General features: G+C 55.4%; 1 protein-coding gene across 1 annotated transcript; it reads right to left on the bottom strand.

The window, feature by feature from the left end:
- Nucleotides 1–898: 898 nt before the first annotated feature.
- ift46 (intraflagellar transport 46 homolog (Chlamydomonas)) lies at nt 899–16,847 on the bottom strand. Its single transcript, XM_075450789.1, has 5 exons — nt 16,288–16,847; nt 14,885–15,186; nt 10,074–10,167; nt 8,629–8,760; nt 899–1,409 (listed from the first exon to the last, which is right to left on the bottom strand). The coding sequence occupies exons 1-5, from the start codon at nt 16,414–16,416 to the stop codon at nt 1,056–1,058; spliced, it is 1,011 nt and encodes a 336-aa protein (XP_075306904.1). The 5' UTR covers nt 16,417–16,847; the 3' UTR covers nt 899–1,055.
- Nucleotides 16,848–17,539: the final 692 nt, after the last annotated feature.

Here is a 17,539-nt window from a genome sequence, read left to right on the forward strand (position 1 = left end):
ACAAGGAATTTCAGCTCTTGTTGGTATTTTCTTTCATTTTATTTATCTATTTCTGCATCAAACACAGCAGAATCTAACCTTTGAGCCTTTAAACACGGAGGAAGGGGGCAGCGGGCCTCATGGGGGCATCACACCACGCTGCTGCAGTGGCTGATGGGAGTTTTCCTCGGCCGTTCAGACCTGGCTGATCCAGCACACATCAGCTGTGTTCGAAACCATATACTGCATACTATATACTACATACTACATACTCATCGATCAGACAGTATGCAGAGCGTTTACCCACAATGCATTTCGCTCCTGCCCGAGCCGAAATCAGCCGGCCTGAAGCTGATTTCTCTTAAGCTCTAAACTCTGTAAACTTTAGCAACATTTGAAACATTTTCAGGAGAGAAAGTAGTCGTTTAGATCCCTAACGTGTTGAAAACCTGACAAAATACCGGCTGTTTACAATTTTGTTCCCACGAATTCGGCGCTACTAAAGCTAGCCGCAGTGAGCTAACGCACTTCCGGTTATTTTCACAAAATAAAATCCCCGTTGCCTTTTATCATAGGGAAAGCCATTACCATACAATTGGTGCTTTTGTTTTGAAAACAGGAAGTGAACCTACCCTCGTTGTAGCTAGCTTGAAACTGCCGTTTTGACAGGAAATGACGATCGGCGACGTCACGTTGCGTTGCATCTTGGGTAGTTTGAGTATGAGTAGTAACCTCATGATGCATACCCAACATTTCAGAGAATCTAGTATGCATCCGGGAACTTCTGCTTACTCAAACTCGCATACTAACTAAAGTTAGTAGGAGTAGTATGCGGTTTGGAACACAGCCCTGTTGTCTTTGAAGCCTGAAATTCACTGGTCAGTGAGCCGCTGCACAGGAACTCACCTGCAGTCTCCTGCGTTTTCAACACTTTATTTCACAGTTTGATCACAAAGAAGACAACGATGTGAACACTTTGAACATTGTTGTCAGATAGGAACAGCGAGTTAAACTGAGTTCAGTCAGGAACGGCTGCTTCTCAGTTTGGAAGGTTCTGGACCAGCGGAGTTTCTGCTCTACACCCGGCGGGTGAAGTGCTGCGAGTCTCTGAACTCCAGGTAGAGGCTGAACAGCAGGTGCAGGGCCTGGATCCGGCTGCCGTACACGGGGATGTCCAGCAGGGCGCAGACGATGTCCACGTACTGCGACAGGCCGCAGCCCAGGCGAGCCGGCGGCAGCTGCAGGCGGCCCAGCTGCTCCTCCAGCTCGGCCGGCCACTCCTGCATCAGGCTGTCGATGTCGGGCATGGGCCGGCCGTACTGCACGCTGGCCGGCGGCTTGGAGCGGTGCAGGGCGCCGATGCTCTCCACCCAGCTGTCCACCGCCCGCGGGTTGGCCTGAGGGCTGGCCACGCTGGTCACCTTCTTCAGCTGCGGGGGACAGAGGCTGGGTCAGGTGCTGGGTCAGGTGCTGGGTCAGGTGCTGGGTCAGGTTTTGGGTCAGATTCTGGGTCAGGTGCTGGGTCAGGTGCTGGGTCAGGTGCTGGGTCAGGTGCTGGGTCAGATTCTGGGTCAGATTCTGGGTCAGATTCTGGGTCAGACTCTGGGTCAGGTGCTGGGTCAGGTGCTGGGTCAGGTGCTGGGTCAGGTGCTGGGTCAGGTTCTGGGTCAGGTTTTGGGTCAGATTCTGGGTCAGGTGCTGGGTCAGGTGCTGGGTCAGATTCTGGGTCAGATTCTGGGTCAGGTTCTGGGTCAGATGCTGGGTCAGATGCTGGGTCAGGTGCTGGGTCAGGTTTTGGGTCAGGTGCTGGGTCAGGTGCTGGGTCAGGTGCTGGGTCAGATTCTGGGTCAGGTGCTGGGTCAGGTGCTGGGTCAGGTGCTGGGTCAGGTGCTGGGCCAGATTCTGGGTCAGGTGCTGGGCCAGGTTCTGGGTCAGGTCCTGGGTCAGGTGCTGGGTCAGATTCTGGGTCAGATTCTGGGTCAGGTGCTGGGTCAGGTGCTGGGTCAGGTGCTGGGTCAGATTCTGGGTCAGATTCTGGGTCAGGTGCTGGGTCAGGTGCTGGGTCAGGTGCTGGGTCAGGTGCTGGGTCAGATTCTGGGTCAGGTGCTGGGCCAGGTGCTGGGTCAGGTGCTGGGTCAGACTCTGGGTCAGACTCTGGGTCAGACTCTGGGTCAGGTGCTGGGTCAGATTCTGGGTCAGATTCTGGGTCAGGTGCTGGGTCAGGTGCTGGGTCAGGTGCTGGGTCAGGTTCTGGGTCAGGTCCTGGGTTAGGTGCTGGGTCAGGTGCTGGGTCAGATTCTGGGTCAGGTGCTGGGTCAGGTGCTGGGTCAGGTGCTGGGTCAGATTCTGGGTCAGATTCTGGGTCAGGTCCTGGGTCAGGTGCTGGGTCAGATTCTGGGTCAGATTCTGGGTCAGGTGCTGGGTCAGGTGCTGGGTCAGGTGCTGGGTCAGGTGCTGGGTCAGGTGCTGGGTCAGGTGCTGGGTCAGGTGCTGGGTCAGATTCTGGGTCAGGTGCTGGGTCAGATTCTGGGTCAGGTGCTGGGTCAGGTGCTGGGTCAGGTGCTGGGTCAGGTGCTGGGTCAGATTCTGGGTCAGGTGCTGGGTCAGGTGCTGGGTCAGGTGCTGGGTCAGATTCTGGGTCAGATTCTGGGTCAGGTGCTGGGTCAGGTGCTGGGTCAGGTGCTGGGTCAGGTGCTGGGTCAGGTGCTGGGACAGACTCTGGGTCAGGTGCTGGGTCAGGTGCTGGGTCAGGTGCTGGGTCAGGTGCTGGGTCAGATTCTGGGTCAGGTGCTGGGTCAGGTGCTGGGTCAGGTGCTGGGTCAGATTCTGGGTCAGGTGCTGGGTCAGGTGCTGGGTCAGGTGCTGGGTCAGGTTTTGGGTCAGGTGCTGGGTCAGGTGCTGGGTCAGGTCCTGGGTCAGGTGCTGGGTCAGGTGCTGGGTCAGGTGCTGGGTCAGGTGCTGGGACAGGTGCTGGGTCAGGTGCTGGGTCAGGTGCTGGGTCAGGTGCTGGGTCAGGTGCTGGGTCAGATTCTGGGTCAGATTCTGGGTCAGGTGCTGGGTCAGGTGCTGGGTCAGGTGCTGGGTCAGGTGCTGGGTCAGATTCTGGGTCAGGTGCTGGGTCAGGTGCTGGGTCAGGTGCTGGGTCAGGTGCTGGGACAGACTCTGGGTCAGGTGCTGGGTCAGGTGCTGGGTCAGACTCTGGGTCAGGTGCTGGGTCAGGTGCTGGGTCAGGTGCTGGGTCAGGTGCTGGGTCAGATTCTGGGTCAGGTGCTGGGTCAGGTGCTGGGTCAGGTTTTGGGTCAGGTGCTGGGTCAGGTGCTGGGTCAGGTGCTGGGTCAGATTCTGGGTCAGATTCTGGGTCAGGTGCTGGGTCAGGTGCTGGGTCAGGTGCTGGGTCATGTGCTGGGTCAGGTGCTGGGTCAGATTCTGGGTCAGGTGCTGGGTCAGGTGCTGGGTCAGATTCTGGGTCAGGTGCTGGGTCAGGTGCTGGGTCAGGTGCTGGGTCAGGTGCTGGGTCAGATTCTGGGTCAGGTGCTGGGTCAGGTGCTGGGTCAGGTGCTGGGTCAGGTGCTGGGTCAGGTCTCTGGGTCAGGTCCTGGGTCAGGTGCTGGGTCAGGTGCTGGGTCAGGTGCTGGGTCAGGTGCTGGGTCAGGTGCTGGGTCAGGTGCTGGGTCAGATTCTGGGTCAGATTCTGGGTCAGGTGCTGGGTCAGGTGCTGGGTCAGGTGCTGGGTCAGGTTCTGGGTCAGGTGCTGGGTCAGGTGCTGGGTCAGGTGCTGGGACAGACTCTGGGTCAGGTGCTGGGTCAGGTGCTGGGTCAGATTCTGGGTCAGGTGCTGGGTCAGGTGCTGGGTCAGGTGCTGGGTCAGATTCTGGGTCAGATTCTGGGTCAGGTGCTGGGTCAGGTGCTGGGTCAGGTGCTGGGTCAGATTCTGGGTCAGGTGCTGGGTCAGGTGCTGGGTCAGGTGCTGGGTCAGGTGCTGGGTCAGGTGCTGGGTCAGATTCTGGGTCAGGTGCTGGGTCAGGTGCTGGGTCAGATTCTGGGTCAGGTGCTGGGTCAGGTGCTGGGTCAGGTGCTGGGTCAGATTCTGGGTCAGGTGCTGGGTCAGGTCTCTGGGTCAGGTCCTGGGTCAGGTGCTGGGTCAGGTGCTGGGTCAGGTGCTGGGTCAGGTTCTGGGTCAGGTGCTGGGTCAGGTTCTGGGTCAGGTGCTGGGTCAGGTGCTGGGTCAGGTGCTGGGTCAGGTTCTGGGTCAGGTGCTGGGTCAGATTCTGGGTCAGGTGCTGGGTCAGGTTCTGGGTCAGGTTCTGGGTCAGGTGCTGGGTCAGGTGCTGGGTCAGGTGCTGGGTCAGGTGCTGGGTCAGGTTCTGGGTCAGGTGCTGGGTCAGGTTCTGGGTCAGGTTCTGGGTCAGGTGCTGGTGTGGGTCAGACTCTGGGTCAGATTCTGGGTCAGGTGCTGGGTCAGATTCTGGGTCAGGTGCTGGGTCAGGTGCTGGGTCAGGTGCTGGGTCAGGTGCTGGGTCAGGTGCTGGGTCAGATTCTGGGTCAGGTGCTGGGTCAGGTGCTGGGTCAGATTCTGGGTCAGGTGCTGGGTCAGGTGCTGGGTCAGGTTTTGGGTCAGGTGCTGGGTCAGGTGCTGGGTCAGGTGCTGGGTCAGGTGCTGGGTCAGATTCTGGGTCAGGTGCTGGGTCAGGTGCTGGGTCAGGTGCTGGGTCAGGTGCTGGGTCAGATTCTGGGTCAGGTGCTGGGTCAGGTGCTGGGTCAGATTCTGGGTCAGGTGCTGGGTCAGGTGCTGGGTCAGGTGCTGGGTCAGGTGCTGGGTCAGATTCTGGGTCAGGTGCTGGGTCAGGTGCTGGGTCAGGTGCTGGGTCAGATTCTGGGTCAGGTGCTGGGTCAGGTGCTGGGTCAGGTGCTGGGTCAGGTTCTGGGTCAGGTGCTGGGTCAGGTGCTGGGTCAGGTGCTGGGTCAGGTGCTGGGACAGACTCTGGGTCAGGTGCTGGGTCAGGTGCTGGGTCAGATTCTGGGTCAGGTGCTGGGTCAGGTGCTGGGTCAGGTGCTGGGTCAGATTCTGGGTCAGATTCTGGGTCAGGTGCTGGGTCAGGTGCTGGGTCAGGTGCTGGGTCAGATTCTGGGTCAGGTGCTGGGTCAGGTGCTGGGTCAGGTGCTGGGTCAGGTGCTGGGACAGACTCTGGGTCAGGTGCTGGGTCAGGTGCTGGGTCAGATTCTGGGTCAGGTGCTGGGTCAGGTGCTGGGTCAGGTGCTGGGTCAGATTCTGGGTCAGATTCTGGGTCAGGTGCTGGGTCAGGTGCTGGGTCAGGTGCTGGGTCAGATTCTGGGTCAGGTCCTGGGTCAGGTGCTGGGTCAGGTGCTGGGTCAGGTCCTGGGTCAGGTGCTGGGTCAGGTGCTGGGTCAGGTGCTGGGTCAGGTGCTGGGTCAGATTCTGGGTCAGGTGCTGGGTCAGGTGCTGGGTCAGATTCTGGGTCAGGTGCTGGGTCAGGTGCTGGGTCAGATTCTGGGTCAGGTGCTGGGTCAGATTCTGGGTCAGGTGCTGGGTCAGGTCTCTGGGTCAGGTCCTGGGTCAGGTGCTGGGTCAGGTGCTGGGTCAGGTGCTGGGTCAGGTGCTGGGTCAGGTTCTGGGTCAGGTGCTGGGTCAGGTGCTGGGTCAGGTGCTGGGTCAGGTGCTGGGTCAGATTCTGGGTCAGGTTCTGGGTCAGGTGCTGGGTCAGGTGCTGGGTCAGGTGCTGGGTCAGGTTCTGGGTCAGGTGCTGGGTCAGGTTCTGGGTCAGGTTCTGGGTCAGGTGCTGGTGTGGGTCAGACTCTGGGTCAGGTGCTGGGTCAGGTGCTGGGTCAGGTTCTGGGTCAGGTGCTGGGTCAGGTGCTGGGTCAGGTGCTGGGTCAGGTGCTGGGTCAGATTCTGGGTCAGGTGCTGGGTCAGGTGCTGGGTCAGATTCTGGGTCAGATTCTGGGTCAGATTCTGGGTCAGGTGCTGGGTCAGGTGCTGGGTCAGGTGCTGGGTCAGGTGCTGGGTCAGGTTCTGGGTCAGGTGCTGGGTCAGATTCTGGGTCAGGTGCTGGGTCAGGTCTCTGGGTCAGGTCCTGGGTCAGGTGCTGGGTCAGGTGCTGGGTCAGGTGCTGGGTCAGGTTCTGGGTCAGGTGCTGGGTCAGGTGCTGGGTCAGGTGCTGGGTCAGGTGCTGGGTCAGGTGCTGGGTCAGATTCTGGGTCAGGTGCTGGGTCAGATTCTGGGTCAGGTGCTGGGTCAGGTTCTGGGTCAGGTGCTGGGTCAGGTGCTGGGTCAGGTGCTGGGTCAGGTGCTGGGTCAGGTTCTGGGTCAGGTGCTGGGTCAGGTTCTGGGTCAGGTTCTGGGTCAGGTGCTGGTGTGGGTCAGACTCTGGGTCAGATTCTGGGTCAGGTGCTGGGTCAGATTCTGGGTCAGGTGCTGGGTCAGGTGCTGGGTCAGGTGCTGGGTCAGGTGCTGGGTCAGATTCTGGGTCAGGTGCTGGGTCAGGTGCTGGGTCAGATTCTGGGTCAGGTGCTGGGTCAGGTGCTGGGTCAGGTTTTGGGTCAGGTGCTGGGTCAGGTGCTGGGTCAGGTGCTGGGTCAGGTGCTGGGTCAGGTGCTGGGTCAGATTCTGGGTCAGATTCTGGGTCAGGTGCTGGGTCAGGTGCTGGGTCAGGTGCTGGGTCAGGTGCTGGGTCAGGTGCTGGGTCAGATTCTGGGTCAGGTGCTGGGTCAGGTGCTGGGTCAGGTGCTGGGTCAGGTGCTGGGTCAGGTGCTGGGTCAGGTGCTGGGTCAGATTCTGGGTCAGGTGCTGGGTCAGGTGCTGGGTCAGGTGCTGGGTCAGATTCTGGGTCAGGTGCTGGGTCAGGTGCTGGGTCAGGTGCTGGGTCAGGTTCTGGGTCAGGTGCTGGGTCAGGTGCTGGGTCAGGTGCTGGGTCAGGTGCTGGGACAGACTCTGGGTCAGGTGCTGGGTCAGGTGCTGGGTCAGATTCTGGGTCAGGTGCTGGGTCAGGTGCTGGGTCAGGTGCTGGGTCAGATTCTGGGTCAGATTCTGGGTCAGGTGCTGGGTCAGGTGCTGGGTCAGGTGCTGGGTCAGATTCTGGGTCAGGTGCTGGGTCAGGTGCTGGGTCAGGTGCTGGGTCAGGTGCTGGGACAGACTCTGGGTCAGGTGCTGGGTCAGGTGCTGGGTCAGATTCTGGGTCAGGTGCTGGGTCAGGTGCTGGGTCAGGTGCTGGGTCAGATTCTGGGTCAGATTCTGGGTCAGGTGCTGGGTCAGGTGCTGGGTCAGGTGCTGGGTCAGATTCTGGGTCAGGTCCTGGGTCAGGTGCTGGGTCAGGTGCTGGGTCAGGTGCTGGGTCAGGTGCTGGGTCAGGTGCTGGGTCAGATTCTGGGTCAGGTGCTGGGTCAGGTGCTGGGTCAGATTCTGGGTCAGGTGCTGGGTCAGGTGCTGGGTCAGATTCTGGGTCAGGTGCTGGGTCAGATTCTGGGTCAGGTGCTGGGTCAGATTCTGGGTCAGGTGCTGGGTCAGGTCTCTGGGTCAGGTCCTGGGTCAGGTGCTGGGTCAGGTGCTGGGTCAGGTGCTGGGTCAGGTGCTGGGTCAGGTTCTGGGTCAGGTGCTGGGTCAGGTGCTGGGTCAGGTGCTGGGTCAGGTGCTGGGTCAGGTGCTGGGTCAGATTCTGGGTCAGGTTCTGGGTCAGGTGCTGGGTCAGGTGCTGGGTCAGGTGCTGGGTCAGGTTCTGGGTCAGGTGCTGGGTCAGGTTCTGGGTCAGGTTCTGGGTCAGGTGCTGGTGTGGGTCAGACTCTGGGTCAGGTGCTGGGTCAGGTGCTGGGTCAGGTTCTGGGTCAGGTGCTGGGTCAGGTGCTGGGTCAGGTGCTGGGTCAGGTGCTGGGTCAGATTCTGGGTCAGGTGCTGGGTCAGGTGCTGGGTCAGATTCTGGGTCAGATTCTGGGTCAGATTCTGGGTCAGATTCTGGGTCAGGTGCTGGGTCAGGTGCTGGGTCAGGTGCTGGGTCAGGTGCTGGGTCAGATTCTGGGTCAGGTGCTGGGTCAGGTGCTGGGTCAGGTGCTGGGTCAGATTCTGGGTCAGGTGCTGGGTCAGGTGCTGGGTCAGGTGCTGGGTCAGACTCTGGGTCAGACTCTGGGTCAGGTGCTGGGTCAGGTGCTGGGTCAGTTGCTGGGTCAGGTGCTGGGTCAGGTGCTGGGTCAGGTGCTGGGTCAGGTTTTGGGTCAGATTCTGGGTCAGATTCTGGGTCAGGTGCTGGGTCAGGTGCTGGGTCAGACTCTGGGTCAGACTCTGGGTCAGGTGCTGGGTCAGGTGCTGGGTCAGGTGCTGGGTCAGGTGCTGGGTCAGGTGCTGGGTCAGGTCCTGGGTCAGGTGCTGGGTCAGGTGCTGGGTCAGGTGCTGGGTCAGGTTTTGGGTCAGATTCTGGGTCAGATTCTGGGTCAGGTGCTGGGTCAGGTCCTGGTCAGGTGCTGGGTCAGGTGCTGGGTCAGGTGCTGGGTCAGGTTTTGGGTCAGGTGCTGGGTCAGGTGCTGGGTCAGGTGCTGGGTCAGGTGCTGGGTCAGGTGCTGGGTCAGAGGCGGGTTCTGGTGCTGTATATGTGAGTCAGGTGCTGGTGTGGGTCAGGTTCTGGGTTCTGGTGCTGGTGTGGGTACCTCTGTGGCGCCGTGCTGCTTGGTCTCCTCAGACAGCCACAGTGACAGCACCGTGGGGTCCGACTGCTTCACGCTGGGCTCATCCAGAACCAGCAGGCCCAGATTGTCCGTTTTCCCGTCTGCTCTCGGCACCTGAAACCCAAACACACACGTCAGTAAGACTTTAAAACGAGTCTGAACCAGGAAAAAAGCCCAGTTGGGTCGGCTCAGTCGGTCCCTTAATGACTGCGGTGGCTCTGGTTCTTTCGCTTTTCGTAAAAACTCAGTGTTATTGTTAATGGATACAGATACTCCTGATATAAAAGCCAACAAACCGTTTGCACTATTGTATCATATAAGAACAAATCTGTAGGATCGAGATTCAACCTGACCGGCCTCAACTCTGACAATGTTTAAATCCAGGCTGAAAACAGTTCTATTTAGACACCTGAAAGTATTTTATCTGCACTCTTCACTTTTAAATTAATTAATTAATTAATTAATTTTTTTTAAATTTGTATTATTATTATTTTTTTTAATTTATTTTTAATGATTTTATGGCCTTCTTGTGATTTTATGTGCTGTGAAGCACTTTGAATATCCTTGTGTACAAATTGTGCTCTATAAATGAAATTGCCTTGCCTTAATCATTACGGTACTGAACAAAGATGCAAACATAATTAAATGGCTCCATGTTGGAAAACAAAGTGGTTCTAAGATGAGTCTGAAGTTGGACCCGCTCTGAGCAGGAAGCAGAACCTGGGGCTGCCCATATAAGGAGCTCAGAGCAGCATCTAAGGAGGTCTGCTTGGGACCGCTCTGAGCAGGAAGCAGAACCTGGGGCCGCCCATATAAGGAGCTCAGAGCAGCATCTAAGGAGGTCTGCTTGGGACCGCTCTGAGCAGGAAGCAGAACCTGGGGCTGCCCATATAAGGAGCTCAGAGCATCTAAGGAGGTCTGCTTGGGACCGCTCTGAGCAGGAAGCAGAACCTGGGGCTGCCCATATAAGGAGCTCAGAGCATCTAAGGAGGTCTGCTTGGGACCGCTCTGAGCAGGAAGCAGAACCCCGGGCTGCCCATATAAGGAGCTCAGAGCAGCATCTAAGGAGGTCTGCTTGGGACCGCTCTGAGCAGGAAGCAGAACCTGGGGCTACCCATATAAGGAGCTCAGAGCATCTAAGGAGGTCTGCTTGGGACCGCTCTGAGCAGGAAGCAGAACCTGGGGCTGCTCATATAAGGAGCTCAGAGCATCTAAGGAGGTCTGCTTGGGACCGCTCTGAGCAGGAAGCAGAACCTGGGGCTGCCCATATAAGGAGCTCAGAGCATCTAAGGAGGTCTGCTTGGGACCGCTCTGAGCAGGAAGCAGAACCTGGGGCTGCCCATATAAGGAGCTCAGAGCATCTAAGGAGGTCTGCTTGGGACCGCTCTAACCCTAACCCTCAGCTGGGAGGACTTCACTTCTCTCACCTTCAGGAAGGCGTCGATGTCTCCCACAGCCGGGATGAAGTCGGGGATGAACGGCTTCAGGTGGTGCTCCAGCTCGATGGTCTGAGGGGTGTAGCTGCAAGGAGAGGGTGGAGAAAACAGGTGGAGAGGATGGAGAGAACAGAGAGGAGTCAGAGGTGTGGGACACAGCTGGGTGTTAACAGCTTTGTTTACGGGTCACCTTCAGGATCAGGTGAGACTTAGAGAGACTGTGTTACAGCTCAGACTGAACAAACACTGAACCTTTGCTTTGCTGTTGTAGAGAGAATGTGTTGGGTTTGGGGTCTCTGTTGGGTTTGGGGTCTCTGAGGAAGGGAATGTGTTGGGTTTGGGGTCTCTGTTGGGTTTGGGGTCTCTGAGGAAGAGAATGCGTTGGGTTTGGGTCTCTGAGGAAGAGAATGTGTTGGGTTTGGGGTCTCTGAGGAAGGGAATGTGTTGGGTTTGGGGTCTCTGAGGAAGGGAATGCGTTGGGTTTGGGGTCTCTGAGGAAGGGAATGTGTTGGGTTTGGGGTCTCTGAGGAAGGGAATGTGTTGGGTTTGGGTCTCTGAGGAAGAGAATGTGTTGGGTTTGGGGTCTCTGAGGAAGGGAATGTGTTGGGTTTGGGGTCTCTGAGGAAGGGAATGCGTTGGGTTTGGGGTCTCTGAGGAAGCGAATGTGTTGGGTTTGGGGTCTCTGAGGAAGCGAATGTGTTGGGTTTGGGGTCTCTGAGGAAGCGAATGTGTTGGGTTTGGGGTCTCTGAGGAAGTGAATGCGTTGGGTTTGGGGTCTCTGTTGGGTTTGGGGTCTCTGAGGAAGGGAATGTGTTGGGTTTGGGGTCTCTGAGGAAGGGAATGTGTTGGGTTTGGGGTCGCTGAGGAAGGGAATGCGTTGGGTTTGGGGTCGCTGAGGAAGGGAATGTGTTGGGTTTGGGGTCTCTGAGGAAGTGAATGTGTTGGGTTTGGGGTCTCTGAGGAAGGGAATGCGTTGGGTTTGGGGTCTCTGTTGGGTTTGGGGTCTCTGAGGAAGGGAATGTGTTGGGTTTGGGGTCTCTGTTGGGTTTGGGGTCTCTGAGGAAGGGAATGTGTTGGGTTTGGGGTCTCTGAGGAAGTGAATGTGTTGGGTTTGGGGTCTCTGAGGAAGGGAATGCGTTGGGTTTGGGGTCTCTGAGGAAGGGAATGTGTTGGGTTTGGGGTCTCTGAGGAAGAGAATGTGTTGGGTTTGGGGTCTCTGTTGGGTTTGAGGTCTCTGAGGAAGAGAATGTGTTGGGTTTGGGGTCTCTGAGGAAGAGAATGTGTTGGGTTTGGGGTCTCTGTTGGGTTTGAGGTCTCTGAGGAAGAGAATGTGTTGGGTTTGGGGTCTCTGAGGAAGGGAATGTGTTGGGTTTGGGTCTCTGAGGAAGGGAATGTGTTGGGTTTGGGGTCTCTGAGGAAGGGAATGCGTTGGGTTTGGGGTCTCTGAGGAAGCGAATGTGTTGGGTTTGGGGTCTCTGAGGAAGCGAATGTGTTGGGTTTGGGGTCTCTGAGGAAGGGAATGTGTTGGGTTTGGGTCTCTGAGGAAGGGAATGTGTTGGGTTTGGGGTCTCTGAGGAAGGGAATGCGTTGGGTTTGGGGTCTCTGAGGAAGCGAATGTGTTGGGTTTGGGGTCTCTGAGGAAGCGAATGTGTTGGGTTTGGGGTCTCTGAGGAAGCGAATGTGTTGGGTTTGGGGTCTCTGAGGAAGTGAATGCGTTGGGTTTGGGGTCTCTGTTGGGTTTGGGGTCTCTGAGGAAGGGAATGTGTTGGGTTTGGGGTCTCTGAGGAAGAGAATGTGTTGGGTTTGGGGTCGCTGAGGAAGGGAATGCGTTGGGTTTGGGGTCGCTGAGGAAGGGAATGTGTTGGGTTTGGGGTCTCTGAGGAAGTGAATGTGTTGGGTTTGGGGTCTCTGAGGAAGGGAATGCGTTGGGTTTGGGGTCTCTGTTGGGTTTGGGGTCTCTGAGGAAGGGAATGTGTTGGGTTTGGGGTCTCTGTTGGGTTTGGGGTCTCTGAGGAAGGGAATGTGTTGGGTTTGGGGTCTCTGAGGAAGTGAATGTGTTGGGTTTGGGGTCTCTGAGGAAGGGAATGCGTTGGGTTTGGGGTCTCTGAGGAAGGGAATGTGTTGGGTTTGGGGTCTCTGAGGAAGAGAATGTGTTGGGTTTGGGGTCTCTGTTGGGTTTGAGGTCTCTGAGGAAGAGAATGTGTTGGGTTTGGGGTCTCTGAGGAAGAGAATGTGTTGGGTTTGGGGTCTCTGAGGAAGGGAATGCGTTGGGTTTGGGGTCTCTGTTGGGTTTGAGGTCTCTGAGGAAGAGAATGTGTTGGGTTTGGGTCTCTGTTGGGTTTGAGGTCTCTGAGGAAGAGAATGTGTTGGGTTTGGGGTCTCTGTTGGGTTTGAGGTCTCTGAGGAAGAGAATGTGTTGGGTTTGGGGTCTCTGTTGGGTTTGAGGTCTCTGAGGAAGAGAATGTGTTGGGTTTGGGGTCTCTGTTGGGTTTGAGGTCTCTGAGGAAGAGAATGTGTTGGGTTTGGGGTCTCTGAGGAAGAGAATGTGTTGGGTTTGAGGTCTCTGAGGAAGGGAATGTGTTGGGTTTGGGGTCTCTGAGGAAGGGAATGTGTTGGGTTTGGGGTCTCTGAGGAAGGGAATGTGTTGGGTTTGGGGTCTCTGTTGGGTTTGGGGTCTCTGAGGAAGAGAATGTGTTGGGTTTGGGGTCTCTGAGGAAGAGAATGTGTTGGGTTTGGGGTCTCTGAGGAAGAGAATGTGTTGGGTTTGGGGTCTCTGAGGAAGGGAATGTGTTGGGTTTGGGGTCTCTGTTGGGTTTGGGGTCTCTGAGGAAGAGAATGTGTTGGGTTTGGGGTCTCTGAGGAAGAGAATGTGTTGGGTTTGGGGTCTCTGAGGAAGGGAATGTGTTGGGTTTGGGGTCTCTGAGGAAGGGAATGTGTTGGGTTTGGGGTCTCTGAGGAAGCGAATGTGTTGGGTTTGGGGTCTCTGAGGAAGAGAATGTGTTGGGTTTGGGGTCTCTGAGGAAGAGAATGCGTTGGGTTTGGGGTCTCTGAGGAAGAGAATGTGTTGGGTTTGGGGTCTCTGTTGGGTTTGGGGTCTCTGAGGAAGCGAATGTGTTGGGTTTGGGGTCTCTGAGGAAGGGAATGTGTTGGGTTTGGGGTCTCTGTTGGGTTTGGGGTCTCTGAGGAAGAGAATGTGTTGGGTTTCGGGTCTCTGAGGAAGAGAATGTGCTGGGTTTGGGGTCTCTGAGGAAGCGAATGTGTTGGGTTTCGGGTCTCTGAGGAAGGGAATGTGTTGGGTTTGGGGTCTCTGAGGAAGAGAATGTGTTGGGTTTGGGGTCTCTGAGGAAGAGAATGTGTTGGGTTTGGGGTCTCTGAGGAAGAGAATGTGTTGGGTTTTGGGTCTCTGAGGAAGAGAATGCGTTGGGTTTGGGGTCTCTGAGGAAGGGAATGTGTTGGGTTTGGGGTCTCTGAGGAAGGGAATGTGTTGGGTTTGGGGTCTCTGAGGAAGAGAATGCGTTGGGTTTGGGGTCTCTGTTGGGTTTGGGGTCTCTGAGGAAGGGAATGTGTTGGGTTTGGGGTCTCTGAGGAAGAGAATGCGTTGGGTTTGGGGTCTCTGAGGAAGAGAATGTGTTGGGTTTGGGGTCTCTGAGGAAGAGAATGTGTTGGGTTTGGGGTCTCTGAGGAAGAGAATGTGTTGGGTTTGGGGTCTCTGAGGAAGAGAATGTGTTGGGTTTGGGGTCTCTGAGGAGGAGAATGTGTTGGGTTTGGGGTCTCTGAGGAAGAGAATGTGTTGGGTTTGGGGTCTCTGAGGAAGAGAATGTGTTGGGTTAGGGGTCTCTGTTGGGTTTGGGGTCTCTGAGGAAGAGAATGTGTTGGGTTAGGGGTCTCTGAGGAAGAGAATGCGTTGGGTTTGGGGTCTCTGTTGGGTTTGGGGTCTCTGTTGGGTTTGGGGTCTCTGAGGAAGAGAATGTGTTGGGTTAGGGGTCTCTGTTGGGTTTGGGGTCTCTGAGGAAGAGAATGTGTTGGGTTTGGGGTCTCTGTTGGGTTTGGGGTCTCTGTTGGGTTTGGGGTCTCTGAGGAAGAGAATGTGTTGGGTTTGGGGTCTCTGTTGGGTTTGGGGTCTCTGAGGAAGAGAATGCGTTGGGTTTGGGGTCTCTGAGGAAGAGAATGTGTTGGGTTTGGGGTCTCTGTTGGGTTTGGGGTCTCTGAGGAAGAGAATGTGTTGGGTTTGGGGTCTCTGAGGAAGGGAATGTGTTGGGTTTGGGGTCTCTGAGGAAGAGAATGTGTTGGGTTTGGGGTCTCTGAGGAAGAGAATGTGTTGGGTTTGGGGTCTCTGAGGAAGGGAATGTGTTGGGTTTGGGGTCTCTGAGGAAGAGAATGTGTTGGGTTTGGGGTCTCTGTTGGGTTTGGGGTCTCTGAGGAAGAGAATGTGTTGGGTTTGGGTCTCTGTTGGGTTTGGGGTCTCTGAGGAAGAGAATGTGTTGGGTTTGGGGTCTCTGTTGGGTTTGGGGTCTCTGAGGAAGAGAATGCGTTGGGTTTGGGGTCTCTGTTGGGTTTGGGGTCTCTGAGGAAGAGAATGTGTTGGGTTAGGGGTCTCTGTTGGGTTTGGGGTCTCTGAGGAAGAGAATGTGTTGGGTTTGGGGTCTCTGTTGGGTTTGGGGTCTCTGAGGAAGAGAATGTGTTGGGTTAGGGGTCTCTGAGGAAGAGAATGCGTTGGGTTTGGGGTCTCTGTTGGGTTTGGGGTCTCTGAGGAGGAGAATATGTTGGGTTTGGGGTCTCTGTTGGGTGCATTTAATACCCACCGGGTGATGTACTGGAACAGCTCTCTGACCTCAGTGCTGACCGGCAGGTTGGCGTAGTCTGCGGGGTCGTACGCTCCCTCCGGAGCCTCGGTGGGCTCGTCGTCGTCGTCGTCGTCGTCTGTATCGTCCTCATCAGAGTCTTCCTCCTCCTCTTCCTCTTCCTCCTCCTCATTGGGACTGCCCCCCGGCTGCGCCCCCGCCGGTTCTTTAGGCCTCTGAGGCTTCGGGTCCTCGTCCAGTTCGTCGCTGCTGCTGTCGGCCGACATGAGGCTGCGAACTCTCCTATTCCTGCTCGACTCTGGCTGACAGGACGAAAAGATGGAGAGAGGGACCCGTCAAACATCTGAAACATGGCAAGCAGAGCTCCATCATGGGTCCAGTTACCCGTCAAACATCTGAAACATGGCGGGCAGAGCTCCATCATGGGTCCAGTGACCCATCAAACATCTGAAACATGGCAAGCAGAGCTCCATCATGGGTCCAGTGACCCGTCAAACATCTGAAACACGGCGAGCAGAGCTCCATGGTGGGTCCAGTGACCCTTCAAACATCTGAAACATGGCGAGCAGAGCTCCATCATGGGTCCAGTGACCCGTCAAACATCTGAAACATGGCAAGCAGAGCTCCATCGTGGGTCCAGTGACCCGTCAAACATCTGAAACATGGCGAGCAGAGCTCCATCATGGGTCCAGTGACCCATCAAACATCTGAAACATGGCGAGCAGAGCTCCATCATGGGTCCAGTGACCCGTCAAACATCTGAAACATGGCGGGCAGAGCTCAATCGTGGGTCCAGTGACCCGTCAAACATCTGAAACATGGCGAGCAGAGCTCCATCATGGGTCCAGTGACCCATCAAACATCTGAAACATGGCGAGCAGAGCTCCATCATGGTACCAGTGACCCTTCAAACATCTGAAACATGGCGTGCAGAGCTCCATCATGGGTCCAGTGACCCTTCAAACATCTGAAACGTGGCGCGCAGAGCTCCATCGTGGGTCCAGTGACCCGTCAAACATCTGAAACATGGCGAGCAGAGCTCCATCGTGGGTCCAGTGACCCTTCAAACATCTGAAACACGGCGCGCAGAGCTCCATCGTGGGTCCAGTGACCCGTCAAACATCTGAAACATGGCGAGCAGAGCTCCATCGTGGGTCCAGTGACCCTTTAAACATCTTAAACATGGCGGGCAGAGCTACATCGTGGGTCCAGTGACCCTTCAAACATCTGAAACATGGCGAGCAGAGCTCCATCATGGGTCCAGTGACCCGTCAAACATCTGAAACATGGCGAGCAGAGCTACATCGTGGGTCCAGTGACCCGTCAAACATCTGAAACATGGCGAGCAGAGCTCCATCGTGGGTCCAGCGTCTTTAAGTGACTTTAAGTCTTTAAGAAGTTACCTGATGAAGGCCGCGGGGAGTCGGGCTGTAGACGCTGGCCACCTCCTCACCGTCCACCACCTCCAGGCTCTCGTCGTACGGCTGGTTCTTCAGCAGTCGGGGCCCTTTCACCCGGTCAGCCCGCTCCATAGGACACCGGCGGACTGCCCGGTGAAAACACAGCCTTGGCCCCCACTTAACGGTTTATCTGGCCGCTCAAAAGCAGTCTGACAGGAGCTGAAGATCTCCTGAGGATATAACAGTTTTTAAACCATTTAACCGCTTTTTTCTACCCGTTTAAATCTTACCTGAACACGGATTAACGGTACAAAAGCAACCTGAGCTAGCATTAGCCACCTAGCAACTGTTAGCAGCAAGTCGGAAAATGGTCGTTGAAACCAGCAGAAACCGGAACTTTCCGGTACTGGGAAACAAAAAGCGTTAAGCGGCAGGTCGCTGTCTTTTTTATTTAATGTCTAACGCCAGTTCTGTCAGACACAAACGCGTTTTTTCTTCGTCAAAATGGTGTTTGTTGTTCTCAGAGCAGCGACCCGAACGACCGAGGAATGCACAGTAACGTAGCAACGGCGCGCGCACAGCATCATGGGTAATGTAGTCACACCAGAGAAGCCCCGGAAACCGCTTTTTAAAGAGATCATAGCAGAGCGGATTGTTGTAATGGATTAGTTACACAGACAGAATCAGACACACGCATTTTAATATAAACTTAATCAAATAAAAATAAAGGAAATAAAAGTGAATAAAATTTGATTTTTGTTAAATATTTTTAACAATATTTAACAAACAAAAAAATGTTTTCATATTTTTATAAAATATTTTATAAAAATAAAATAAAATATTAATTATTTATGATATAAACATAATCAAATAAAAATGTAAATAAAAGTGAATAGAATTTGATTTTTGTTAAATATTTTTAACAATATTTATACAAAAAAATATATAAAAATATATTTTTATAAAATATTCTATAAAAAATATATAATAAAATATTTTAGAAAATAAAATTTTTATAGTTTTTATTTTTGCTTACAAGAATGTTGAGTTTGTACAGAGGAATTATTGCAGAGTGTCAGAGGGAGGAGTTGCACAGCCTGACGGCCACAGACATGGTGGGCTGATAGCGGTGAGAAACCAGAAACCAGCCTGTTATAGAGAGGGTGTGAGGTAATGTTCCCACTGACTCAGAGCCAGAACCCAACCGAGGACCCAAAGTCCTCTCCTCTGCTCACATACTGGGTGAGAATGTCCA

This window comes from Odontesthes bonariensis, chromosome 19 (genome assembly GCF_027942865.1).
Source record: "Odontesthes bonariensis isolate fOdoBon6 chromosome 19, fOdoBon6.hap1, whole genome shotgun sequence".
Taxonomy (NCBI): domain Eukaryota; kingdom Metazoa; phylum Chordata; class Actinopteri; order Atheriniformes; family Atherinopsidae; genus Odontesthes; species Odontesthes bonariensis.